The sequence below is a fragment of the Eurypyga helias genome, unplaced genomic scaffold (assembly GCF_000690775.1).
Source record: "Eurypyga helias isolate BGI_N326 unplaced genomic scaffold, ASM69077v1 scaffold40367, whole genome shotgun sequence".
Classification (NCBI taxonomy): Eukaryota; Metazoa; Chordata; class Aves; order Eurypygiformes; family Eurypygidae; genus Eurypyga; species Eurypyga helias.
The window spans coordinates 41,225-53,983 of NW_010262056.1; the positions used below are offsets into that span (position 1 = coordinate 41,225).

General features: G+C 42.5%; 1 protein-coding gene across 1 annotated transcript in view; it reads right to left on the bottom strand.

Moving 5' to 3' along the window:
* ANO5 (anoctamin 5) overlaps positions 1 to 12,337 on the bottom strand; it is a gene marked incomplete at its 5' end in the record, with an annotated part of 31,270 nt that extends 18,933 nt beyond the window's left edge. The window contains 6 exons of the mRNA XM_010155557.1: positions 50 to 165; positions 2,777 to 2,890; positions 3,229 to 3,513; positions 4,681 to 4,749; positions 11,029 to 11,142; positions 12,296 to 12,337. Coding sequence (XP_010153859.1) covers positions 50 to 165; positions 2,777 to 2,890; positions 3,229 to 3,513; positions 4,681 to 4,749; positions 11,029 to 11,142; positions 12,296 to 12,337 — 740 coding nt within the window. The remainder of the gene's footprint in view (positions 1 to 49; positions 166 to 2,776; positions 2,891 to 3,228; positions 3,514 to 4,680; positions 4,750 to 11,028; positions 11,143 to 12,295) is intronic.
* Between the last annotated feature and the right edge of the window lie 422 nt (positions 12,338 to 12,759).

The following is a 12,759-nucleotide window of genomic DNA, read 5'->3' on the forward strand; positions in this document are numbered from 1 at the left end:
ATGACAGTGAAACCCAAGTAAATATAATGAAACGCAGGCAGAATTTTACCTGATGAGGTCCAAAGGCTGTTCTTTGTAGAACCTCAAGAAACGGGCCCACTCCATGTAGAGCGTGTATCTCTCGTTGTCACAGTTGGGATCATTGGCCTTTTTCCAGTACTGGCACTGCGAGCAAATCAGAGTCAAGACAAAACACCTCATCAACAGACTCAAATACTACGTTAAAAGAAATGGACGTTAATGACGATGCATCCCTCTTAAGATTATGCCAATTAAACTAATTTGAAATTCAAACTTAGCACTCTACCACTTTATATAAGTAGAACTCATTATATGCAGTATTTATAATTTTATGATATATATAAGATAATACACCTTTTCAGAAAACATTTATCACTCTTAGACATGAAATAAATGTACTGTAACCACATTACGTTACCTCACACCAGTGCTGTACTGGTACACCACACTCTTGCACTGGGAGGTTACTGCAGTGGTTTGCTCCTTTACACAGGTGCAGCACATGCAATTGCTGAAGTTCAAGTTTCCCTGAAGTAGAAACTCACCAATTTACACCCGTTTCATTAAAAATAATGCAAATTTAAATCCTGCTCTCTGTGCTTCCCAATTCAAGGCCAGGCTGGACGAGGCTTGGAGCAACCTGGTCTAGTGGAAGGTGTCCCTGCCCATGGCAGGGGGGTTGGAACTGGGTTATCTTTAAGGTCCCTTCCAACCCAAACCATCCCGTGATTCTATGATTCTATGAATCAGGCTCTCATTGTAAACTGCACGGCCAGAAACGTTTCAAAGGTGTAAATTAGGGGATATAAATAAAAGCTGTCTGCCTCCAGCCATAGCACTGTAACGTGCTCCGTGCTGTGGTTTCTCGAGCTGTAACGCAAGGGCATACCACATGAAATTCTGACACTGATTAACTCCAGCAGCGCTCAGCACCATCGCATACCTGGTGCTCAGAAAATTCTAAACCTTCCGTTTCCTAGAAATTAAACAGCACAAAATAACTGCAGTTTCTGACAGCTCTTGTAATTTTATTTTGTGTTGTAGAACTTGGTCTTTATTTGGCTGTCTCAAACATTGTGATTGTTTTTTCCTGAATGTCTCTCAATCACACAGAAAAACATGAAAATTGGTTTCTAAACAGAAATCAAGACCTTTAAGCCACCTGAAGTTTGCATTTTTAAAATATTTTGAAAGATTAAACCAGTTATGTTTAAACATATTTAAACATAATCTTTTATGTTTAAAAGATCAAACCAGTTTACGTTTATGTTCCTCCCAGGAAGCTGGGGGGGACTTTTTACAAGGGCCTGTAGTGACAGGACAAGGGGCAATGGGTTTAAATTGAAAGTGGGGAGGGTTAGATTGGGTATCAGGAAGAAGTTCTTCCCGGAGAGGGTGGGGAGGCACTGGAACAGGTTGCCCAGAGAAGCTGTGGATGCCTCATCCCTGGAAGTGTCCAAGGCCAGGCTGGATGAGGCTTGGAGCAACCTGGTCTAGTGGAAGGTGTCTCTGCCCATGGCAGGGGGGTTGGAACTGGATGGTCTCTAAGGTCCCTTCCAACCCAAACCTTTCTATCATTCATTCTGTGTTTTAGGCAATGATTTCCAAGTGTGTCTCATGACTTTGGAATTCTGTCATACAAATCCTTAGCATTTAAGATTGGTTTTACTTGTAAGGAAAAGATTTTTGTATAACTGCTTTTTATTATCTGTGCTTTTGGTAGTCCCAACAGTATGAAGTGCTTCCCAGTCTAGACTAGCCTTCTACAGCCTAGACTCTGATCAGCTAAACTTTCCCCCTAAAAACCTGCAGAATGTCCATTCAGCCATTTCTTCCCATTTTCTAAGGGAGGAAAAACATTTCAAAACATTAAAATGTATAAATCTATATAAAGTATTTAAAAATACCGTGTGGCAGAATTCACAGATATAAATAGCAATTTAAGTTCACTAAGGCATTGTGTCAAATCTCAAACGATCATTAAAAACAAGGAGAGAATTTAAGACTTAAGAAAAAAATTAAACACAACATTCAGAAGGGAAAAAAAAGACGTAAAAAACCAGAAAGAAGCGATCAGTAAAATACAGTAGGCCATCTCTCTTGTTTCCTCCATGGTATTTCAGGGCTAAACCTGCATATGTTGTATTAAAAACTGACCCTACAGCCATAAATAAACATCAGTATTTACCACCCTGACCATGCAGCTGCTCACCAAACCTCACGAGGAGATGGACAAGTGACCACCCCACACTGCACTGCAGGGCTGGTGCCACTCAGGTGACTTCAGTCCCAACGTGGTACCATCCCAAGAGTACCAGTAGAACTACAGGTAGCACATACTGCTGTGTAACTACAGGATACGTACGCATATGCCCTACAAGCACTGCTGAACGTAAGAATCCGCAGTAGGCATTCACTCCTTGTGATAATCTTCCTAAAGTACTACCACATTACCTGCATCATAAACATGACAGCAACATACTACGGAGTAAGCCTCCTACACGTTACGTGACTGACACTGATATCCTAGAAACTCAGTTCCTGTATATACCCACAGGAAGAGACATTTCAGCACCTAAGAGCCCAAGAGTAGGGCTGGCAGATACATCTTGTGTACGGTGAAAGAGAATCAGTTACTGGGGCAAATGGAAGGGTTTGAGCAGATTTTCATTTCTGCTGGAAAGAGCAATGTCACAGTAGGTAAAAGAGTAGTCACACTGAAATGCTCAAGGGAGCAGAAAGCTCCAATACTTACATCATGAAGAGGATATGCAGCTGAGTAAGTGCCGTTATTCAGCAGTCTCTTAATCCCAAATTTTTTCTTCCCTTCCTCTGTTCCATACGGGCATCGTGTAAGAATGTAATTAACCTGAGAGTCAAACACAAGGATTTCAGCTCTTTTCTGCTTTAAGGCCATTTAACAAAAAACTGTCATGTTTGTGCCCTGTGTATAACCCGCAGGAACAATACACAGAAGCAAAAGGGGTTTTTGCCCCCTGCGTGAGACTGCTGAGGGCACGCTTGCCTTGAGACATCCAGAAGATCCATTCCCACAAATACTGCTCCGGATTTCCAAGGACGACACACTGGGCTTCCTCGTATTTACCCACAGGTACCACTGTTCATATATTCCTTCCTGGCATGAATATTCCTACAGGCCCGAGTAAATCTACACGTAGATAAAAGTAGATGAATTCGTATACGTACTATTCTGTTCCTCATGGAGGGCGAGAAGAAGGTGCTCTCGTCGTTAATGAGGTACAGCTCCTGCTTGTCCTTGCTGAACGGTGCCGTGAAATAATCCGGCTCAGGGTGCATTACCTTCTCGGGAAGCCTGAGTGGTGCCAGCATACAGTCCAGGGGGTTCTCCACCATCGAGGGAATGTCATTTTCCTTGATAGGAACTTTAATGTTCAGCACTTCCGCATATGTAATCAGAACCTCCCACGGGGCATGGATCTTCACAAAATAAATCTTGCCATCCTCAGATTCCTGCCCCAGCAAAGTTAAATCTGACATCAGACTAAACTGTACCTTACTGCAAAATTTATGGCACCAGCTGTTACACAACATTTATTACCTTCTACATATTTTTGAAAGCTTTAAAAAGGAAAAGAATAGGGGGAATAGGGGACTGTTTTGTATTTTTTTTTAACTGAAAAACTTACCCAAGTGGTTGGTTGTTCATAAAGACCATCTTTGAGCTACTAAAAGCTCATAAATGCTTTTCAAACTACACGAACCTTATGCATGGAGGCCGGAAAATGCTCGCTACACCCCGAGCGCACTGGGAACGCACGGGTTTGCTGCGCAGGGCTGGCCCCTCGGCAGCCCACGTGTCCTGCAGCCCACCGTGCTGCACTGTCAAACCATTCTCCTCCTTGGAGTGGAGTTTTCATGCAGTGGAGCAGAGCACACAAGACTCCTTGCAAGAAGGAGTTGCCAAGCAGAGCTCAGACCTCTTGCAGCCTCACAGCTATGACAAGGAAGAATCTTATCACAGGCCTCACCCCCCAGTATACCTTCTTCTGCCATGTTTCTGCATACAGAGGAGAAAATGGCAATCAGAAGGTCTTTTTGACATGTTGCATCTAGGGGTGTTACGGAGTCTAAACTTCATCAAGAGTTGTTTTTCCCCAGGCAACCTCTGGCAGAAAAAAGGAGCACGCCGACTGAAGAACTCCACACTCTACGTCCTCCAGCCTAAACAGCAACACTAACCAAACAGCCTCAAATTGTTACACCAGAATTCTTCCTCATCATAACTACAACAGCCAGTGGGCGTACGCTTATCTAGTCGCTGACTCCCCAACATGTTACTGGTTGTGAGGTGGGATTAAATCTAGCTGTGAGCATACTTCCCTTTTACATGGGTTGAAATGAAGTCACAGCTATTTCGGAACCACTTTTCTCTTTGTTATGAAACAAAAAGCCATCACTTCCTCCTGAATTAAATTTCTTCCCACAATTCTTACACACTTATCTGGGAAAATAACCCATATGGACACATTAAGCTTGTTTCACTTAAATTAGCCATGCTCCACTGGAATCTGCTAGAAAACATTATAATGTGTCTCAAAGAAACAAAGTGATATACATTAAGCAGTAATTTGCAGCCCTATTTATTTGGTTCTAATTTTTCTCTTTTTTTTTTTTTACCTTCTTATCTTCTGTTTCTAGTTCCAAACCAGCCTTCTGCAGATTCCTCTCAAATTCTTTTCTTCTTTCCTGAAGAGAAATAAATACGCATTTATTAACTGATGAAATCAGCAACTAGCTAATCACTTATGATGACTTCACTGAGTTTCACTCCTCCTAAGTGCCCTGATGACAACCCCCCAGTTCTATGTCACCTCTGTAAGAGAAAGCAGGCCAACTGACAACAACCAGCTGATGCATACCAGCCCACTTCCGAGTGATGGCCAGCCTAGGGAACTCCACTGACGAGCACCAGGAAACCTATCTGTTAGTTGGGAATAGGCTCATAAACTGCCCAATCTTGTTAACCAGAGCTGTAAGCGAAGTCACATGTCTTGAGCGTTTCTGACTTTTTGGGAGGGTGATGTGTGTGGTGTGTCCTCATTCATTATTATCATTCATTAGTTATCATTCAAGGTTCACATTCCAGTCTAGCTAAAAGAATGTTAAAAGCAGATGAAAAGAATTCTGGAGGCATCTGGAAGACTGATCACTTATAGCAACGTCTATTTACAAGATTCACAGCTGTGCCCGATACCAATGTTCAGGACAATTCCAACAGGATGCTTCCCAATCCACGTCACTGCAACACAAGATGTCTTACAAACCACGGCGTGTAAGGTCACGTACGCTTAGCTCGCACAAAGCCAGTGCAAACCAGACCTGCCTGTGGCAGTGCCCGACGCCTGCACCACCCCCAGTTTGCAACCCTTACTGAACGCTGCAGCTGGCCAAGTAATTCCTAGGTAGTGTCTTTAGGTAACAGCATTTTCTTCGGCGCCTCCTCTGGAGGATTTTTGCTCCTACTGGGAGACTGAATTAGTATCCTTTTAATTATATAACATTTGCTGAAAAACTGCCAGAAAAACCACAAATTAAGCTAATATTAAGCTAATTTTGAGCCCTAGCTTCTTGAAAAAGCATTAGCTAGACTACCAATTTTTTTCTAGCTAAAACCTGCTGTGCTATGTGACGTGCTCTCTACTGAAAGGCCTTAAATGACATTTTTCAAACACGCTTAAAAGAAAAATTAAAAAGACCCACAGTTTTCATCCAATTTACTTCTCCTGTGTGTCTGTGAGGAAGAGAAACACATTTGCATTTCAGCTTGCATAAACTACTCAGATAAAGGAATACAGACTGAAGAATAGCGTTAATGGCCCTCAAATCTACGTTAAGGCATATTGATATATTCTCCTGTTCGTGGCCTTGCATTTTTACCTCTCACATCTGATTTTGCCAAATATTCTAACATACTAAATTAGACACCGGCCTAGATAAACTTAAAAGTATGATAGTTCCTGAATTCTAGTACATGCTGGGGGCAGATGCAACACCATGCATTATTTTTTAACTCATCTGTCCCACAAACCTGCCTACATGCACCTGAGAACCCTTGTTTGCTGACCTAATAAGGAAAAATACAACTAAAAGGTGATTTATGATTACATTCCAAAGTGCTATATAAAAGCTGACATTCAAGCCTAGTAACCAAAGCTATGTGCTATTCTGGATTACATTTTCTCCCAGCAAAGCACGCTGGCGTGCATTCTTTCCCCTGCAAATGCTGGAGGAGAGCCAAGCGCGTCAGCTCAGGGTCTTCTCTGCCCACAGCAACACCAGCCAGCTCCCCTCCCAGCTGTGCAGCTTAAGAACAGCTAGAGCCAAAGGGCCTGGCCCCATCTTACTCATTGTTCCTTACGCTATACTTGGTGTGATTAATTAGAGTGCTGAAATAGGAATTACGCTCTTTTTACCACCTTGATCTCTACCCATAAGCCACCTTCCCTGAAAGCCATGGGAATGTACCGTACTTTCCAGTCACTCAAAACAACCATCTTTAAAAGCAATCAATCTGCTGCAAAAGAAAAACACTCCTCCTTTTCTTGCCAAATACTGGATTTCTTCATGTTGCCGTTAAAGGCTTAAAATGCGCAAAATGTCCCCTCGGACCAGCGCTGTTTTGTTTCAGTATGTGTTTGTATGAATTTTAAGCTCACTGTCCCAAACCTAGAACGCTAGGCCTGGTGCACGTCTGTGACTCTGCTACAGATGCCACGTGCAGCTGCAGAGGGAAGAGGGATGGAACAGAAGGAATCACAGCACTGAGGACCAGTAATAGTGGGCTGATGCCCTTCCTCACCGTTTAAGTACAGTTCTTAAGCCTCTCCAAAGCATCTATAAAAGGCTGAAAACCACATTTTCTGAGACCACAGTGGCCTATACAGGAGAGGCCAGTAGAGCGCTCCCCTCTGCAGGCCAGGCACCGCTGTGGATGTCCCGCACACTTGCGGAGTAACTCAACCACCTAACGCACCTTTGGCTGCAAGGAGCCGTCCCGGTAAGATGAAGAAAGCAAGATCCCAAGTCCAGCGGTACCGATATGCACACTGCAGATGTACCACCGCCCCATCAGTTACAGAAGGAAGACAGACAGTGTTATAAACCTGCTCCTTGGTAACTGTGCTGTTACTGCTAGTAACAACAGTCAATCATCAGGAGAAGAAATTAATTTTAGGTTTACAGCATACTACTCCTTCACCAAACTCCTCCTCCTCACTTTTCCCCTGCTTTTAGGCAAGGGAGCACCAGACTTACGAAAGCCTTGTATACGTGAGGATGCTCGGGCTTATTCCACCTGCAGTCACGTGTGGGACATTGGGAAATAGGTAGGACCTTTAGGAACAATCACATCCTACTGTAAAGCACCTCAAACCTCTGCTCCGAGATGTACCTGCAGAAAACTCAATTCACTTCACAGAACTGACACAGCTGGGCTCAGCCTGTCCTTGCAGCTCCCTAGCAAGGATGTTTCAGGTGAGACAGAGCCTGTTTAGGAAAGGTCCCTCACCCTCTCATCCACCCACACCCACGAGAACAGGGCTGACAGACGCATGGGGTAACTGGCCCTGCTGCAGGGACAGCCCGCGTGGCTTGGGAGGGTGCTCTGCATGCCCTCAGCGTGCAGGAGCTGCCAAACACCTTCCCCCAGCGAGTACCAGCCAAGGCTGCTGGAAGGAGCAGGGAGAGGTGCCCAGTTTGGATCAGGGCCAGCTTTCAGCCGTGCCTGCAGAGCTGCGGACATGACTTCTGTCCGTCGGCAGCCCCACAGGGCACAGCTGGAGCAACAAGCATCTGATTTTTACTGCCCCTGGCTCCCTAACTTTGGGCTACCTGGTGCTTGTAAGAAAGCACAAGTTTGTGCCTGAGACGATGAAAAGTGGGAAAAGACTAGATAACATTTCTTCCTGTACTTCCATGTCCCACTGAGGACAAGGGGACTTGGCTTCCAGCGAACACAGGAACAAGTTACTTTGCCAGAGATCCCAGAGCCTAATGCTCTGGAGTTTCTTGAGAAGAAAGACATTTATGGACAACAAAGATCATGTCCTGGTCATACATGAAGAATTTATTAGATATTTTTTTAAATTATAATTGTTTTTCCATGTTCATATGCATTTCCTACATGGGTAAAATATTTCCTCTTATCTGCTGTGAGCTTTGAGGAAAAACGAAGTATTGTCTCCCAAAAATGTAACCCTAATTTTTGTTCAGAGAGATTTTGTGGTTAGGATTTATTCATGTAGTTTATAGAAGGCAAGTTCAAAATAGAGTTTAAGCTAGAAAGTTTCTGGGGAACATCAAAGAAGTTGATGCATTTGTTCTGCATGAAGCTAAGGGAGAAGATGAACAGACCGTCTCTTGCATCCGCATCAGGGTTATGTGGAAACACACAAAGAAGCTATTCATCCCTTTCTTAGAAATGCAGAATAAAGCTGTTTCCTTCAGACAAGGAAACAAACCCCTTTGTCACAACTGTTATTCTCTTCCTGTGCAGACTTCTATTCTTAGCTGGTCCATTTTGCTGCATCACTGTACTACAGTAAAAGACATTCACATTTCTTTTCTGCCACAACTCTGCAACAGCAAGTACGGCGTGTCAGACAAATTCCAAAGGCTGCAGTGCATCAATATTTAGTACGGCGTGTCGGACAAATTGCAAAGGCTGCAGTGCATCAATATTTAAATCTTGTTCCACAAAGACAACAGCACAGCACTTTGATGCCAAGAAGTCTGCATTGATTTACGGGCATATTCATTTTATAAAGGACTACGCTGGAGATAAATATAGGGGAAATTTCATCTTCTTAGCAGATTCCCCCGGAACTGTGTAAACACTGACGCGCTGTCTTCGTGCCTGCCCATTCTCTGACCGCAGAGCTAACCTATGGGGCCACTGACCAAACGCCTTCTTCCACGGGGCCACAAACTCTTTTGCTGATAACAGACACATACAGAATCACATCTCACAAAACTTGATAGAGAGAGATGTTTCTTCTTAACTGAGTGAGTTTTTAACTCAAAGAGGAGCTACTGTATTAGCTACTAACGCCCGGGTCCTTCCCATGTCAATCCTTCAGTGAACCATGACAGTCATGTACGACACCCACGTACAGGGCCTCTGGTCTGGCAAAGATTCCGGCGCCCCCTAATGCCCCACAAAGCCACGGGAGGGAAACTGCTGTGCACAATACACACCAGTGACTAGACTGAGTATCTGGCTCGTTCTCCTTCCCACTTGAAACATTACCTAAACAGTCTCCATTTCCTTCCTCATGTTATTTGAGTATGGCTAATGGAAAAGTTTATTTTAAGAGCTGCTTTCACATATTTTGCACAGGCATCTTTCTTCTTCCTACACTGACTGGTCTCTTCTTCCTTCTTCTTAAAATGCATTTTGCTTTCTGGGAGAAGGAGGAATCCACCTGGGATTACAGCATCCCAGTGTGGGTTTGAAAAAGTACGCCTTTCTCTAAAGCTATGGTACCAAAGCTACACTGCAACCCTGGTCTCCCACGCATACCTCCTGAGGGTGGGTAGCTGAGCAAAGCTGACTGGGGGGTGCTTAATCTGGGAAAAGCACCAGAGATGACCACAGAGATCCTTGCTTTTTTAAGGTAACAAGAGTAAGATGCAGGGGCTGTGTTTTACGCTGGATCATATGTGGATGCAAGTTTAGGCAGCAAAAGTCCTTAATAAAAAGAGTATTTCCTTCATAAAGGAATGAAAGCAGTAAACTTTCAGCAATTTTTTCAACAGCCAAATCTTCCAGGTTTTGTTCAAAGGAAATTATAATTTCTAATTATGAAAAACTTTACTACAACAAGATATAGATGAGAAATGTTCCTTGCTTCACAGCCACTAGTTTTGATGATGATTTTGTATAGCCTCGGTATAATTAGTTTTCTTCAGATACCCTTATCTTTCAGAATAATATAATTACATGAGGATGAAGTTGGCTTGGGTCTTCTCTTTCTTTTTGATGAACAAACTTTGGAGATATACACTGGAGAGACTAGTTAGTAAACATAACCTCTCCTGGCTCAGAATGAAGGCAGCAAATAAGGAGAAGACAAAACAATTAAAATCCCTTCAATTATTATTTTTTTAAATATTGTTTAGTTTGTCTCAACTGCATCTCACAGTATAAGATTTTTTAAATAGCTTCAATTTACATGTTAGTCAAGTTAGACCTCAAATTTGACAGCGTAAGCAAGGAACAAATACACGTTATGTAATGATTCCATCTGACCTACTGTTACCATTCAGGCAACCAGGTTGTGCTGGGATGTTCAGGGATGATCCCTAATGGGCATTTTAGAGAAAGCTTGTCCTTTGTGCTCTGTTACACAGGAGGTCTCTTATCGATGCCACTTTAAATGTGCTTCTAGAAGAATGAATACACATATGTAGAGAGCAAGTCAAGCAGAGGGAAAAGCTCAAAGAGGAGATGCTGTTTGTTTTACTCAAGGTACATATTAAGAAAAAAAAGTATTAGAAGGAAAATTATATGGACTCTTGGATCTAAAAATCTATTTCTGCTCTAACAAGTCATAGGATGGAAAAAAACGTTCAGTCTGATTTGGATAATGTTATGCTTACGTAGAAGAAACCCCCTTCATCTAACAGTATTTACAGATATTTCACAAAAGCCACAGCTAACTAAGACTGTTAAATGAAGAAACCAAAATCATTGGGATTACTCTGCATTGATTGTATCATATATTGACTAGCCTAATAATAGAGAGTGATCAGTTCAGTAAACAAAGCACCAAAAATCTAATAAAACTGGGTACTGACACACAACAGTAAATTACACAGAAATTTCAGTACATGGAAGGGCTCTCACAAAGCTATACAGTTTTTAGCTAAATGCTATTTCTGCTGAGCATAGTGCTTTGAAAGGCTCAGTACCTGATATTCAGGTTATGATAGACAAGAATTAAGGGGACCTCAAAACAAACTTACCAACTTCTTTTCCCATTCCTTATTAAGATCATCCACATAGGAGAGAACAAAATCAATTCTCCTGACACCATCCCTGAAGAAAATAGAGTCTTTGCTTTGATGTCTTTTATCAATCTGTGGAAGAGAGAGACATATGATGAAAAGAACAAGCATAGCTGTTGCTCTACAATATAACTGAAGACAAAAGTTTCCTCAAATTGCCTCAATTCTTCAGTTTCTTCATAGCTGAAGATACACCTGGGCAAGTTCTAACAAGAGCAGCATCCAGTTAAAATAATTTCCCAATTAACTGCTTAATATCCACACACACTGTTGGTAAATAACCGGTATATGAAGAATAAATGCAAGTTAGTGTAGCAGTACTCAGGAACAATGTTACCATTACACTCCTTTCAGTCTTCACAGCGTGTCCTGAACAATCAAGACAAGTGTTAATTGACAGCCCAGATTCTGTCTGCCATTAGTCAGAACGCCGCTCTGCGCAAAGCCAGCGCAGGCCCGGTTCACTGATGAAGCAGGTAGCAAAAAGTAAATTCCATGCATTTTCTTCTACGTAACAATAGTCAACTGTATCAACCACCACACAGAAATATGTCCCAGCAACGACCACATGCAAAACCAGCACACAAACAATACAGGGGTGACATTTCCAAATTGAGTATTTACATTGGGAGCAGAGAGAATACTAATCAATTGATCTGTTAAAGGTCATGTTTTATTTATCAGCATGCCAGAATGTCGTAAGGACAACATTCATCTTTTTCATGGAGTAGACTACAGCAATTACCGTTAAGCAAATAACAGACTATTACCTCACTCTCCGAGCAAAGTTAACATAACATTACGTAGTATTATTTTTTATCCTATCAGTATTCAGCTCCACCAAACTGCTGACAAGACTAGAAGTTCACACAGCAAAGTGCTCTCTACACAGAAGCTAAGGCTCTGGTCTAAATTTATTTCCATGCTAAGGAAGGTTGGTGTCGGCTTTTTTAACCACACTCATCGGCAAAAGTGTATCTCTATAGGACTGAATTGGGTTTTCTTTTCATTACAGTAGGAACCAAAAAGAGTAATTCAGAGGGTTATGTCTCTGTCATTTCCCTTTTAACCCACGCAAGGATGCACGTGAAAAAGTGCTCCGAGAAAGCACAGAATATTTGTAACGGTGAACGTTGCTCCCAGTTAACAAGAGGCATCACGCAGTGAAGCATGTTATTACTGCAGCCATCCAAGCCACTTGCAGTATCATTCATCACTGTTTTACCCTGAGACGTCGCTTCAGGAACAGATTATATCTCCTTCCACTCTGCCGGAATAACCAACAAGTAGTTAGCAAGCCCACTGTTCCTCTCCAAGACCCCAACCAACTGCTTTGAGCACAAATCCCCAGCTACAGTTAGCAAGACGTGTGTCTTAAAACAGCCAGGAAAAGCCTCCAGCTATTGGACAGACACAGGCACCCACAAACATTATTACTCTACTGCCTTCCTCCTTGAAGGCAAAGCTGTGCTGGCATCCATTTTGACAATAAACTCGGGTGTTTTAAAATAACAATTCCTGTAATGCTAATTGCCATCATTTTGATATTTCAGCAGATTACAGAAAAGAACAGTAAGGAAGTTGCTTTGACTGTAATGCAAAGGTAAGAAAACAAGCATTGGCTAACGAACAGTGTTAGGTTGGATGAGCTGGGACGCAAGAAGATGAATCATAGAATCACAGAATCAC